We start from the raw sequence: 14,828 nt of genomic DNA, 5'->3' as shown, positions 1-14,828 counted from the left end.
TGATTTGTATGCATGTTTATTGGGGTGCCTTACAAATGTCTGAATGTGCTTTACCTGATCCCTCTATAGATGGGAAAAACACATTGTATTTTGGTAATTGCGTTGTTTGATGTGTATCAGCACACATGCGAAGACACGCACATGCTATTAGACGGCATCTGCACATACTTACTGGGATTAGACTGCGGCGTGTGCTGCTTTCGCTCAGACTGTGGCTGCACCCGACTGAAAGCTGCTTAACAATGTGAAACAGATGGAACAATATCCAGGAGAGAAGAAAGCAAGAGTTCATGCCTGCGCCGAAGCTGCTACTGAGTGATGTCTGAACTGAAGGAATGAGTCATGCGAACCTGAAGCTGAGGGAACATGCGGCTGTCTTCGGATGATCTCTGTCCTGTGCACACCTGCCCACAAAACACAAACATGTTTAAGACAAGCCACATCTAAAGCCCCATCTCACTGAAAGAATACCGAACATTTATATTAACAATGGAAGTCAAAGCCAACTAGACCAAGACAACCTGGATAATGGCTGGAATGGGGGCTCTATAGTGCCCCCATTTGACAACAGTGGTGGTATTGGTGGTGCTGTCACCAAACTCCATACATATATTTATTTTTCATAAAGCTTGACCCTTTTCATTGGCTCTGACCAACAGGAAGGCAGCCATCCTGGAATTAAATTAGAATCTTGTGAAAATTGCAGAATTCTATTTTATTAATAGAGCTGCATTTTCAAGGGGATTCATGTTATTCTCACCAAACTTGGTAAAGATGAAGCCAAGACATTAAAGATGATAAGCTGCAAATGAAATTTTGATATCTTTAACAATGTTGATATGCCAAGAGAATTAATGATAAAAAAGTCTCATACAATTTCTGGTTTATCCATTTTCTGATTTAGATCGAATTTAATGTTTGCTCATGTAGGCTAATCAAATGAATCCAGCAATTTTGGTTCACAGTCATAGCGCCACCAGCTGGCAGCAGGAAGTAACATACAACAGATTTTAAAGCAGTTTTGCATTTGAATTAAAGAGACATAATGTACAAGAGAGAAAACAGCAAGATCAACACAACTCATCTAGCTCAGGACAATCAATTACCAAAAACGCTGTTTACTTTGAGAACAAATTAGAGTACAAAGCACAACAGGAAGGCATCACAATAAAAGGAAACACAGTCAGAGTAATAGGAGTGTGGTTTACCTGTGTTTGTGCGGGGTGAAAACCTATTGGCATAGACGGAGCTGCCTCTAAATGCTTTAGACAAATGTTATGGTTAGAGTTTAAGGCTTGTGTTACTGACAGGAAGTGAGGACTACAGACAGTGTCAAAGACATACCTTGTGTAGGACCCTTCCCTTGGACGCTCTGTGATTGCCCTACATGCAGCATTTAGAGAGAACACAGATATAGGAATACACTCTGCCTTTGGCACAACTGTTGCTCCAACCAGTGTCGGGGTAAAGCATTACAAGTATCATGCAATAGAAAATCAGATTTTCTTCTTTATGGAATGAGTTATTTATTACAAGCAATATGTATTATGTTATCTTTGATATAACAAGTAATGTGCATTATTTATTCAGATTACTTTTTTAATGTAATGAGCAAAGTAATGCATTACAAGGAACATGTATTACGTAATCAGATTTCTTTTTTAAAATAACAAGTAAAGTATAGCATTAAAAGTAATGTGCATTGCATAATAAGATTACTTTTTAATATAAAGAGTAAAGTAACGCATTACAAGAAACGTGTAATAAGTAATCTTTTTTTTTTTTTATGTAATGAGTAAAGTAACCTATTACAAGTAACCAGTAAGGTAAAAAAATCTAGTCAGACATTTATATCAAACACATTTATACTGTGACTTTAGGCAAAACGTTTTGCTGCAGCTGATTTCTATTAAAGAAAGCCTTTGTGATTCCTCTGTTGGTATTGAGAATTTAACTTGCAAACTTTGGGTTCCCAGTCTGACTATCTAAACTATCAAAACAAAAGTGTGTGCGTTCAAGCACAAGAAGACACGCACGAGAACTCAATACATTAATCACACACTATATGAGCTGGACATGTTTTTGCAAAGAAAACTGTGCGGTGTGAGTGAATTGAGTTCTCTTTTGCGTCTTATTGTACTTGAAAATGGTTTGAAATTACATTATAATGTGCACACAGGAATCAATAAGCAGACTCAAAACTACAATTTTTATAACAAGTTTCAGATTCCTGACCTTAAGTATCCGATTCCAGAATTGGAATTGATTTTCGATTCTCAACCCTAGTAATAAGTACAGTAACGCATTGCAAGTAATGTGCATTCCATGATCAGATTTCTTTTTCTTTTCTTGTTGTTGATGAAATGAGTAAATGCAACTTTCAATAAAATGTGTAGTACAGTAGGCAATACAACCTGTAATGTTAAAAGATCTATTGTCTGGCATATGTTGCTCTAGTGGCCAAAATGTAATAAAACTCTTAATGTGTGCTATGTAGGCTGTTGTTGTTGAATGCATTACTTTCATACAAAAAAGTCATGCAAAATTAGCGCAATGCATTACTCTGCATAAAATGTTACTTAGAATTAAGTTTCTTTTATGTACAATAATTTAATTAGTTAATTTTTAGAGTATAATGCAATATTCAAACATTACTTTAAAAAGTAACTTTTCAAAATAATGTGTTTCAATATTGCATATTGAACAATTGTCAGTGGTATGGCAATCAATTCTTAGTGGATAAAATAAAGCTCCACTTTACAATTTTCTTCTCATTAAATAACTTTGTCACTCATCATGATGTGGAAGTCAAATGCTGTTTCATGTGTACTTCAAAAGTGGATTAGATAAAAAAAGGATTCACAAGCCAACACCATCTACACCCACAAAAGTCACAGATCATTAGTTCTATAAATCACCAATAAGACTAACCGCACAGATATCTCTGGATACAATTATACTACAGCAGCTACAAAGAACACAAGTGCCACGTGATCGAAGCTTCAACATGCCTGCTTGACTTACGTGCAACAGCGCTGAAATACGGGTGACTGCTGCCTAGATCAGAAAGAAACAGGCTGCTTTAGAAACAGAGAGAGGAAAGATGACGGATTGAGAGGAAACCTGATCCATATCGTCCAGTCAGGATGTTCATTTCAATAGGGTACTGAAAAACTGACCCAAGAACAAATGGATAAAAGCATGGGATTGATTTTACAATAAGGGACTATGATTGATTTAATTAATTAAGGCATTAAATCTATACGAGATTGGCTCACCTGCCTCGCGGACTTTATGAACGGTGGCTCGAGGCTTGGCTGATGTGGTGGATGGAGTGGTGGTGGGTGTGGTCATATGTGTGGTTGTGGGCGGAGCTGTGGTGGTAATCAGCTCCGGCTCAGGAGTCTCTGTAACTGGGGACACTGTGGAGTACGGCAAGTCTTTGGGTTCACCTTAGGAAATATGAATGGATGATGAGCTGCTACTGGACAGCGACATTCATCATCAAAGAGCTTCTGTGAAACAGATTCTGGCCACAGATCCACACTCTATCAGGTTCTGCCAAAGGGCAATTTGCTAGGAGTTTGGCAAACTGCACTCTAAAAATGGCTGGGTTAAAAACAACCCAATTGGCAACTCAGTGCTGGGTAAATATTGGACAGAACACATGCTGGGTTAAATTAACCCAGTGGCATTTTAACCCAGCAGGCTGAGCAGTTGAGAAAACCCAAAATGGAGTCAATTTTACCATTAATGGATTTGCTATTCAGGGTTATTCCTGCTGGGCTGTTCTTAAAAAATCTCCTGTGCATTAGCCTACTGTAAAACTAGACATTCATGAAAGAACAAATGAAGAATGCATGTTTAGACTGTTAAAACAATCATTTTTATTGCTTGACAAATGGTACAACACACAAATGTGTTAAAATGTGGCAACAATGACAACTACAAACCTATTATATTCTGTCAGTTTATTCAGTTATTATTATGTATTAACTTTTCTTTTGATGGGTTACCGTGACCTTTGAGTGTCTGTGTTCATATGGCAGTTTTCTCAAATGAAACAGTAAATTCTCATGTCCTCAGTGACATGGCAGAGTCTAAAAAGTCAGCAAGCGTGTGTGGCGCCCCGTCATTCACACGGAGAAGCAAAACATGGAAGAGTAATATTTAAATAGTATTTAATATACACAGACACTGGTATATTCGGCTTCAGTCTGGAGCCCTGTGTGATGCGACTGAACGCAGCTGCCGGACCGAGTATAGGCTACTTGTGAGTCGATGCTATACAGATACATTTTTTAAATTTCAGTACGTAGTACCGAAGTACCGGTACTTGTGACATCCCTACATAAAACCATGGTTAATTTTCGTAAGGGGATCATGTTTCCGTGTAATCACAAGCTGTATGAATCTATCGTCTCACAAAGGCCTAAACCAACACGAGTCAGTACATTGCATCGGATTCTGAGGTAAAACTTTTGTCGTCTTAACGTCATGTAATATAAATTGTTGCTGCGAAGAAGAAAAAAAACTATAAATATGCTAATTAAAATGATTATTGTTGAAAACATATGAAACATCTGCAACCGGTGGCTTCCTTTTGCATTGTCCTTTCAAAATGACAGTTTGGAAGCGAATTTAAACGAATCAAGCGGAAAGCACGTGAAACAACCAAGCACTGGGTAGAATCAACCAAACATTGCAACCCAGCAGGTTTAACCCAACGACTGGAAATTTGAACTACACAAAGGTGTTTAAAATGTGATCAAATAAACCAGCAAAAATTACCCAACAGTCTTAACCCAGCATTTTGGGTTAAAAAACAACCCAGCATTATTTAGAGTGTGGGCATTGTTAGCACCATGCATTATTGTTTGAGCTAAAGGGAAAGGCTTAAAGACATAGAAATATGACAAAATAGCATTACTAGCTAGCTAAGACACCACACTTACCTGTTTTCACTATGGTGGGTTTTGAGGGTACAAAGACCAGAGTGGATGGATAGATCACCCCCTTCTTTGGCTTCCCAACTGACACAAAACCAAAGGTCATAAATCCAAAATAAAAGTTAGGCAATGTGAGAAAATCGTTTTTTATTAAATAAGTTTGTCTTAATACTTTCTTTGCATGTTTCTCGTTTCATTTTGATTGCTATATTCTTACATGTAGGAGTGGTTTTCTCAGAGTAAATTCCACTCTACCTGAGACAGAAAACGATTCTCTCCAGTTGGGCAAGGACAGAGAGCGAACACCATTGGCAAAGCTGCCCTTGTAGGTCGCCTGTCCTGCCATCTTCATCACAATTACCTTTCCTCCAGAGTTACTGATGACTCCACTGAAAACAACATAAACAGCAGAACACCATGCATGTGAGAGTGAATATCGAGGAAAAACATACAATTGAATGTACAGCTTATGCTATGCAAATGCTGTGCATTTACTGAATTAGAAATGCAATTCAACTGAGATTTTGTAACTTCAATTTGACTGAGAACCAATGGCAAAGGGGGTTTGATCACTTCTGGAGATAATCCAAACTCTATGTATAATATATTGCCAAAAGTATTGGGACATCCCCCCAATTACTGAATTCAGGTGTTCAATCCCTTCATGGCCACAGGTGTATAAATAAAGCTCTCTGCCTGCAGACGCTTCTACACACATTAGTGAAAGAATGGGTCGCTCTCAGGAGCTCAGTGAACTCAAGCGTGGGGCTGTGATAGGTTGCCACCTGTGCAATAAGTCCATTCCTGACATTTCCTCACTACTAAATATTCCACGCTCAACTGTAAATTGGATTATAACAAAGAGGAAGCCATTGGGAACAACAGCAACTCAGCCACGAAGTGTTAGGCCACGTAAAATCACAGAGCGGGGTCAGTGCATGCTGAGGGTCACAGTGCGCAGAAGTCTCCAACTTTCTGCAGAGTCAACAGCTCCAGACTTCTGTGGCCTTCAGATGAGCTTCAGAACAGCGTAGAGAGCTTCATGGAATGGGTTTCCATGGCCGAGCAGCTCATCCAAGCCTTACATCACCAAGAGCAATGCAAAGCGTGAGATGCAGTGGAGTAAAGCAGCCGCCACTGGACTCTAGAGCAGTGAGATGTGTTCTCTGAGCGACCAATCACGCTTCAGGCTGACAATCCCATGGTAGAGTCTGGGTTTGGCCGTCACCAGGAGAAGGGGACTTGCCTGACTGCATTGTGCCGAGTGTAAAGTTTGGCATAAAAGGGGATTATGGGGTGGGTTTGTTTTTCAGGGAATGGGATTGGCCCATAGTTCCAGGGAAAGGAAATCTTAATGCTTCAGCATTCCAAGACATTTTAGACAATTTCATGCTCCCAACTTTGTAGGAACAGTTTGTGGACGGCCCCTTCCTGTCCTAGCATGACTGCGCTCCGGTGCACAAAGCGTCGAGTCCTGACCTCAACCTGACAGAATACCTTTGGGATGAATTAGGCCAAGAGTGGGCCAACTCCATATTAAACCCTACGGATTAAGAATAGGATGGCATTAAAGATAACGTGCATGTAAAGGCTGACATCACACAACTTTTGCCAATATAGTGTCTGCCTTTTACTGGCTGCATAGTGCTGTATTGTAAAATGTTGTTAAATTTTGAGAAAATTATAACATGAACAGGAGATCAATGAGAGAGAAGGGAATGAGTTTAGGACATAATGAGGACCAGAAGCCCACATGTGCACTAAACAATACACCACAGAAACTGATAAGAAACTAACACAACCTCACCAGACAACATTATTCATTGAAGAAGCACAAACTAAATTTTGTGTAACCTGAGCCACCTTTGCAATTATGCTCATTTATCAAGTTTCATAGTAATGCTTTTTCCACTGAGGCATAATCTAAATTATTGTTCTCTCTAAACCTCTCAGCATGTTGTGACTGGACTCAACAACCATGAGCCCCTCTAAGCAGGATCAGATGCTACCAGATTCTCACAAAGCAGGGAAAGCATTACGCAATCTCTAAAGATGTCTTTCCGCTTGAGGTAGAGCCTTAGCTTAATATACAGAGCTCCCACACATTTTTGACCAAAGAAAGATAACAAGATAAAACTGCTTTGTCATGTTCTGCAGGTGAGAAAAGATGTATTTCCCATATGCCACAACAACTACTAAGGATAACTGAGCTTTGTCAAGAACTTCAGCAGGTGATGAGCTGCTTTCATGTGGAGTAAAAAATGAAAGAGGACATATTATGCCCTTTAACAGAGACTAAATCAGAGGTCTTCAACCCTGCTCCTGGGGACCCACTATCCTGCAGAGTTTGCTCCATTCCTAATCAAAGACAGCTGAAGCTAGTCAAGCTCTTCAGGATCACGTGTTGAAAATACACAGGCAGGTTCGCTGAAGCAGGTTGGAAAAAAACTTTGCAGGACAGTGGGTCCCCAGCAGCAGGGTTGAAGACCTCTGGTCTAGATGTTTTTTGAGCTCTACTAGAGCAGGTTTTCCTGCTTTAATGTTGATTATTTCCTCATATTATCCATTGATTTGTTATTTTCATGTCTCCTGTCTATTATCTAACCCCGCCCTTCTTATTATCCTGATCATTGATTGATTTGTCCCACCTGTTCCTCCTTGTTTCCTGCCTTTTATCGTATCATATTTTTACCTGCTCGTTTGTTCCTTTTATCTTCTCTTAAGCCTAGTTCACACTGCCCGATTTTTGCCCCGATTTTGAGTCGCCGACAGGTTTTGCGAAATCGCCGACAAATGCCCGAGATCACAGGCAAATCGGTGCTCGTGCACGCGAGTGACAATCACGCAGTGTGAATAATCAAAGACGCGATCAGAGAGAATCGCCGACGAGTCGCCGACGCCGGTGAGATATTTGGCATGCTAAATATCTGGAGCTGTCGGCGTTTGAAACTCCTGCTGTGTGAACAGCGTTCTGACTAAAAATTACACCGACAGCCAATGAGAGAGTGAGATACAGGGCAGCAGGACGTTCAGGGAGGAGTTATAGAGCAGAATTTCAGTATTTTAATAGATATATTTACAATTCTATCAAAGAGAAACAAAGGCCAAACATTTGCACATCCAGCAACAGCAGCAGCGCATTACAAAATTGTTTATTTACCTCAAACTGTCTTTGCAGAACACAATCCTGGCTCCCTCTGTCTCTCCAACAATTTCTTCCGCCATAATCTTTTTTTTCTTTTTCTCCACAAATCAGCGCACATACAGTTTGAAGCAAACGTTGTGCAGTTTATCATTTTAAATAACAATTCAAAGTCTCGCGCGAGAACTCCGGTCTGACGCATGTGTGATCTCGCGTTGTTTACTCGGCACATCGCACGTGTGTTTGGGAAACGTAGTTTGCGCACCGGAGAGAGAGAGAGTTGTCGGCGATTCTTCCTCTTGTTCAGTCATGCAGTGTGAACTCCTCTGTCGTCAAACCATCGTGCAGTGTGAACACAGCAGTGACTGAATGATACCCCAGATAGTCATGCAGTGTGAATAGAGCAGTGACCCGACGAGTTTGAAAATCGTGCAGTCTGAACTAGGCTTTAGTGTCTTCAGTCCTGGGCTGGCTCATTAACGTGGATATGTCTGTTCCTGTTTGGTTGCTCCATGCATCACATTTGTTTTCTCATGGTAACTTGTATGTATTATGTTCTGTTTAAATTCACCCTCATGGGTATATTGTTTGTCTATTTTTTAATAAATCCATTCTTTATTGCATTGAGTATTTGCTCCCTTTGTATTGTATCAGACCCCAACAAGACTAAAATGGAGTTCAGAAACACTGACACGGATATAGAGAAGAACTCCTACTTAAACAACATCACACACTAAAGACAGATGAACACGGAATAGAGCACCATAGGACTTCTTTAAAGCACCTCTTACTTACCTGTGAACCGCAGCATTGCAGATACTGGATATGGAGGCGAATACACCCGTCCCATAGACCTTCTCCTTGGTCTCCCTGCAGTTAGCTGGACACTTAACAATAAACTCTGGGAGATGGATCTTCCCAGCCCGCATATCACATTCAATTGCTGGCACGACTGGAAAAGCAGAAGCAATGTCAGAAGATCATGTTTAGAGGCAAATGTAACAAACTTGCATTTAACTATTAGCATAAACTCTCAACAAAAAAAACTAACGAAAAAATCAAAAGTTGTCCCTGTCATCCTTTTAAAAGCTACACATCTGATTTCAAAACAGTTTGGACGCTATACAAATTGTGAATAAAAAAAAGGAATGCAATAATTTACACATCTCATAAACTTATATTTTCTTCACAATAGAATATAGATAACATATCAAATGTTGAAAGTGAGACATTTTGAAATGTCATGCCAAATATTGGCTCATTTTGGATTTCATGAGAGCTACACATTCCAAAAAGTTGGGACAGGTCGCAATAAGAGGCCGGAAAAGTTAAATGTACCTATAAGGAACAGCTGGAGGACCAGTTTGCAACTTATTAGGTCAATTGGCAACATGATTGGGTATAAAAGAGCCTCTCAGAGTGGCAGTGTCTCTCAGAAGGCAAGATGGGCAGAGGATCACCAATTCCCTCAACAACTCCACTTCTTCACATACAGTATTGCTACTGCAATGCAAATCACAACATGGGCTCAGGAATACTTCCAGAAAACATTGTCTGTGAACACAATCCACCATGTCATTCACTGTTTCTGGCTTAAATGCTATAGGTCAAAAAAAGAACCCATATCTAAACATGATCCAGAAGCGAAGGTGTTTTCTCTGGGCCAAGGCTCATTTAAAATGAACTGAGGCAAAGTAGAAAACTGTTCTGTGGTCAGATGAATCAAAATTTGAAGTTCTTTTTGGAAAACTGGGACATCATGTCATCTGGACTAAAGCGGACAAGGACAACCCAAGTTGTTCTCAGCGCTCAGTTCAGAAGCTGATCTCTGATGGTCTGGGGTTCATGAGTGTGTGTGGCATGGGCAGCTTACACATCTGGAAAGGCCATCAATGCTGAAAGGTATATCCAAGTTCTAGAACAACATATGCTCCATCCAGACGGCGTCTCTTTCAGGGAAGACCTTGCATTTTCCAACATGACAATGCCAGAGCACACACTGCATCAATTACAGCATCATGGCTGCGTAGAAGAAGGATCCGGCACTGAAAAGGCCAGCCTGCAGTCCAGATCTTTCACCACTAGAAAACATTTGGTGCATCATAAAGAGGAAGATGCGATAAAGAAGACCTGAGACACTTGAGCAACTAGAAGCCTGTATTAGACAAGAATGGGCCAACATTCCTATTCCTAAACTTGAGCAGCTCGTCTCCTCAGTCCCCAGACGTTTGCAGACTGATATAAAAAGAAGAGGGGATGACACACAGGGGGAAACATGGCCTTGGCCCAACTTTTTTTAGATGTGTTGATGCCATGAAATTTTAAATAAAATTATTTTCCACTTAAAATGATACATTTTCTAAGTTTAAACATTTGATATGTCATCTATGTTGTATTCTGAATAAAATACTGAAATTTGAAACTTCCACATAATTGCATTCTGTTTTTATTCACAATTTGTACAGTGTCCCAACTTTCTTGGAATCGGGTTTGTAATATATACCATTTTAGGCACTGAGGTGTACATTTAAGATACTAATATGCACAGTTTAGGTGTAAATAAGGTACAATGTACTTTTTGAAAGGTTACCAGCCTAGTGACACCTTTTGTGTACATATATTTTTTTATATGCTATGTTTTTTGTTTGAAGCTTTTTATTTTATTTAAACTACCTTGTTTTGGCTTTTTGTTCTTTCCATTTGGCTTTGCTCCACTGGAAGTTAGCAGAAATGCTAGAAACATAAAAAAACATAATCCAACGCAAATTATGAGACAACATAATCCAAGTTATTACAGTCTCTGAAAGCAAATAAGACCATCATAAGACTATACCTGGAGTAGATCCACAACACAAAGTACCAGTAAAACCGTAAACCAAAATAGAGTGTAAGGGCTTTATCTTCCAAACACTCGTTCCTTCCATCTCTCTGATGTTGAATTGATGTAAGATATTAGCTGGCGTTCTGGCTTGTGGACGTAAACATGTGAAATAGCTTATAGCAGCAAAGAACCAAACGTGAATGACCGGATCATTACAGAGCTGATGTAAGTCTCTAAAATTACTGTTTATGAAAGTATATAAATACATAAAGCCTGTGTCAGATATATATTTAAGAGTGAAATCAGTGACAATAACAAAATGTAAGCACAGACTTTAACCATAATCTTGAATGACACCAGGTCTGCTTTTTATGCTGTGCATATTGTATAAGTTCAAAATGTAATGTACAAATTATTTTCAATATTCATTTTTTTTTCCAATTAACACAGAAAGAGAAACAGAGGAAAGAAACTTTTTCTTTACAAAACTTGATTTAAAGCATTTGCAAGCAACCAGATGAATCATGATGCAAATGTATCCTTCACAATGACTCCAGCAAAGTATTTTTCCGCTTTGATCACAGGAATACATCACACTTTACTATATATTACATAGAGAAAAGATGATTTAAACTGGAGGAATATTTCACTGCTTTACTGGATTTTGAGAAATAAATGCAGCAAATTAATAAAATGCAAATCAAATAAATGCAGCTTTGGTGAGCAGAAGAGACTCTTTCAAAAACATTTAAAAATCATAACTATTCCAAAGTGTTGACTGGTAGTATAGGCAAAAATAAGACATACAAATGAACCTCAAGAAACATACAAAATATAATAATAAAAGGTCACGTCATTACTTTCATCTCATATCAAGTAAAAATACCTGTTTTCAGAAGTACAGTTATATTTATATATAAAAAGAAGAGCACCTACCGATAAAGACAGCAGTGAGTGTTGGTTTACTCATCTTGAGCTCCCCCGCAGGAGTGTAAATCCACTCAGATGTCTTCGTCAGCCTCCGTATTGCTTCCTGTAATCGAACTGAGGAAAGGCTTGGGAAACTTTAAAGACAAATACAAAAATGACATGTGAATGAGCGCAAAGAAATCTGGCTATATGGGCAAGTGGAATGATATGAAGTTTTGGTAAACGGATGAGATGTAGAATGGTAGTAGAATAACAACCGTCACAGATTTTATGGTAAGAATGTGTCGAAAAATATGGCCTACTATCTGTAAGAGGTTAAAGCCTTAGCAGAATGTTAAGATGGCTTTCTCTAAACCAGTAAACCAGTCTGGTTACAGGAAAAACAGTGAACGATAACTCATCAAGACCATGTCATTTTGAGTTGGTCATTTCAGGGATCTGTGCTGCATTCATGGTGTATTTTTGTGCACTGGTTTTGGATACAACTGGTTTTTTAATGGCAGCCCTGCCAAAAACCCCGGCTTTATGAAGCCCTGTGGATGTTTTGCGGCTGACAGCTGCTCAACACACATGCTGCCAACCTCATCAGGGCAACAAACACTGCAAAATCAACGCCAGCATGGCAGATCAGTCATTTCTCATCTCAAAGATGGCATTATCTCTGAACTCGACCCCACTGCCAGAAACATAGATTTACTAAAGGTTAGATTGGGATTGGGTCATGTCTTGTGGTTTCCTTGAATGAAACTGTAATTTAAAAGCATGCATCAAATAAAGGGTGGCCAAATGGGTTAATTATATATATATATATATATATATATATATATTGAACCTGCTGATCAGGGATGTGTTTCCGGTACAATGACGTAAAACTGCTGACTACCATACAATGCATTGTTGAAGACTTCAACTGTAAATCAATATAAATCAATATATATATATATATATATATATATATATATATATATATATATATATATATATATATATATATATATATATATATATGCGACTATAGTTGGCTAGCAATGCTTTTGGGAAACACCCCAGTTAAGATGTCCTCAAAAGGAAGCCTCAGTTATACAGATAAAACTTTACTGTCATTGCACAGTACAACTACCCAGCAACCAAATGTAGTTTAGCATTTACCATAAGTGCAAATAGCAGCATTGTGCAAATAGGCAAACAATTTAAAAATAGACAAAGAGATAAAGTTGGAAATTAGTTTAGATACTAGATGGTACTATAACCCTTGGATAGATTACATAATGTATAGTTTAGGGTGATAGTTGAAGGGAAGACGCTGGCCTTGAGCCTGTTAGCACAAAGGCCAGCGTATGGTATGGCCTGTTGCATTGTATGGGAGTCAGCATGAGCTCAAGGCTAGATTATTGTAATGCTCTACTGGGTGGTTGCCCTGCTCGCCTAATAAACAAACTCCAGCTGGTCCAAAACGCAGCAGCTCGAGTTCTTACTAGACCCAGGAAGTACGATCATATTAGTCCAGTTCTGTCAAAATCGTACTTATTACTTACAAAGCACTAAATGGTTTAGCTCCAGTACTTAAGCGAGCTCTTAACACATTATACTCCATCACGTCTATTGCGGTCTCTAAACTCTGGCCAGTTGATAATACCTAGAATATCTAAATCAACTACACACACAGACACACACACACACACACACACACACACACACACACACACACAAACACACACACACACACACACACACACACACACACACACACACACACACACACACACACACACACACACACACACACACACACACACACACACACACACACACACACACACACACACACACACACACACACACACACACACACACTCATATATATATATATAAACTCTGGAACAGTCTTCCTAGCATTGTTCAGGAAGCAGACACACTCTGACTAACTAACACATGTTAGTTTCTCTGTTTATCCCGAGGTTTACTGCAGTCAGCCAGACCTAGGCGGTATTCAGATCTGCGCTTGGACATGACCTACACATCCCTGAAGCGTCTGCAAAGAGTGCTGTCAACTAGAATCTCTCCTGTTGTAGGACATCACAGCCTGCTCTCCCGACTGAGTCTGGTTTCTCCCAAGTTTTTTTTTCCCCCATTCTGTCACCTGATGGAGTTTTGGTTCTTGCCACCTTCGCCTCTGGCTTGCTTAGTTGGGGAAATTGAAAGGCAGTAGTCAAGTCACGTCCCCTTCATTTATATTTCATTTATATAGCGCTTATACAATGCAGATTGTTTCAATGCAACTTCACAGTGATAACAGGAAAAAAAATGGAACAGAGATTTTTTTGACTGTACAGCAGATCTAAAAGAAAGTCAGCTTAAGACAGCTTAAGTACATTCAATGATGGTTCATTTGGTTGACCTGTGGGACATCGGTGTTCAGAATGAGAGTTGAGGACGTGTAACTGCCCAACCTCACAGACTGGGGTTCGATTAGTACGAAAATCCATCTTCATTCAACTGCATGAAGGTGTAGATACCCAAGTCCTTGAGCTTGATGTTCAGTTTAGTAGGGGTGACAGTGTTAAATCCGGAACTAAAATCAATGAACAGCATCTGTAAGTATGTATTATTATTATCCAGTGTGTGAGGGCTGAATGTAGAGCACATCCTCTGTCGACCTATCCAGGCGATATGGTATGGGTAGATGGTAAACCTGATATGCAAAGACTCAAAGCACTTCATAATAATGGGGGTAAGTGCAACAGGGCGGAAATCGTTCAGGCACTCTGCCATAGAGTGCTTAGGGACAGGTATGAGGATAGTTGCTTTCAGACATGTGGGAACAGTGGCCTGTGCCAGTTATAGGCTGAAGATATTAGTAAAGACCTGAGTCAGTTGTTCAACACATGCCTTACACGCATCCACTCTGCTTAGTGCTGAGTACACATCTGTTGAGGAGAGTAAGAAGGGATGGTCAACAGTGGAGAAGTCAGCTTTTTTAGAAGTG

General features: G+C 39.5%; 1 protein-coding gene across 7 annotated transcripts in view; it reads right to left on the bottom strand.

The window, feature by feature from the left end:
• The window catches only part of vit (vitrin), a 29,036-nt gene extending 17,058 nt beyond the window's left edge, over window positions 1-11,978 (bottom strand). For 2 of the 7 annotated variants that reach the window (XM_067421465.1, XM_067421468.1), the window contains exons 1-10: window positions 11,849-11,978; window positions 10,765-10,824; window positions 8,887-9,043; window positions 5,205-5,338; window positions 4,956-5,033; window positions 3,279-3,452; window positions 3,025-3,057; window positions 1,345-1,383; window positions 1,209-1,262; window positions 351-404 (exon numbers count right to left, since the gene is read on the bottom strand). In XM_067421465.1, coding sequence (XP_067277566.1) covers window positions 351-404; window positions 1,209-1,262; window positions 1,345-1,383; window positions 3,025-3,057; window positions 3,279-3,452; window positions 4,956-5,033; window positions 5,205-5,338; window positions 8,887-9,043; window positions 10,765-10,824; window positions 11,849-11,882 — 817 coding nt within the window. In that variant the 5' untranslated portion in view covers window positions 11,883-11,978. Of the gene's footprint in view, window positions 1-172; window positions 236-350; window positions 405-1,208; window positions 1,263-1,344; window positions 1,384-3,024; window positions 3,058-3,278; window positions 3,453-4,955; window positions 5,034-5,204; window positions 5,339-8,886; window positions 9,044-10,764; window positions 10,825-11,848 lie in introns of all 7 variants that reach the window. The other 5 variants (XM_067421463.1, XM_067421464.1, XM_067421466.1 and 2 more) reach the window with 5 other exon arrangements.
• Between the last annotated feature and the right edge of the window lie 2,850 nt (window positions 11,979-14,828).

This window comes from Pseudorasbora parva, chromosome 17, assembly GCF_024679245.1.
Source record: "Pseudorasbora parva isolate DD20220531a chromosome 17, ASM2467924v1, whole genome shotgun sequence".
NCBI classification, from domain to species: Eukaryota; Metazoa; Chordata; class Actinopteri; order Cypriniformes; family Gobionidae; genus Pseudorasbora; species Pseudorasbora parva.
This window is presented reverse-complemented; position numbering and strand designations above follow the sequence as displayed.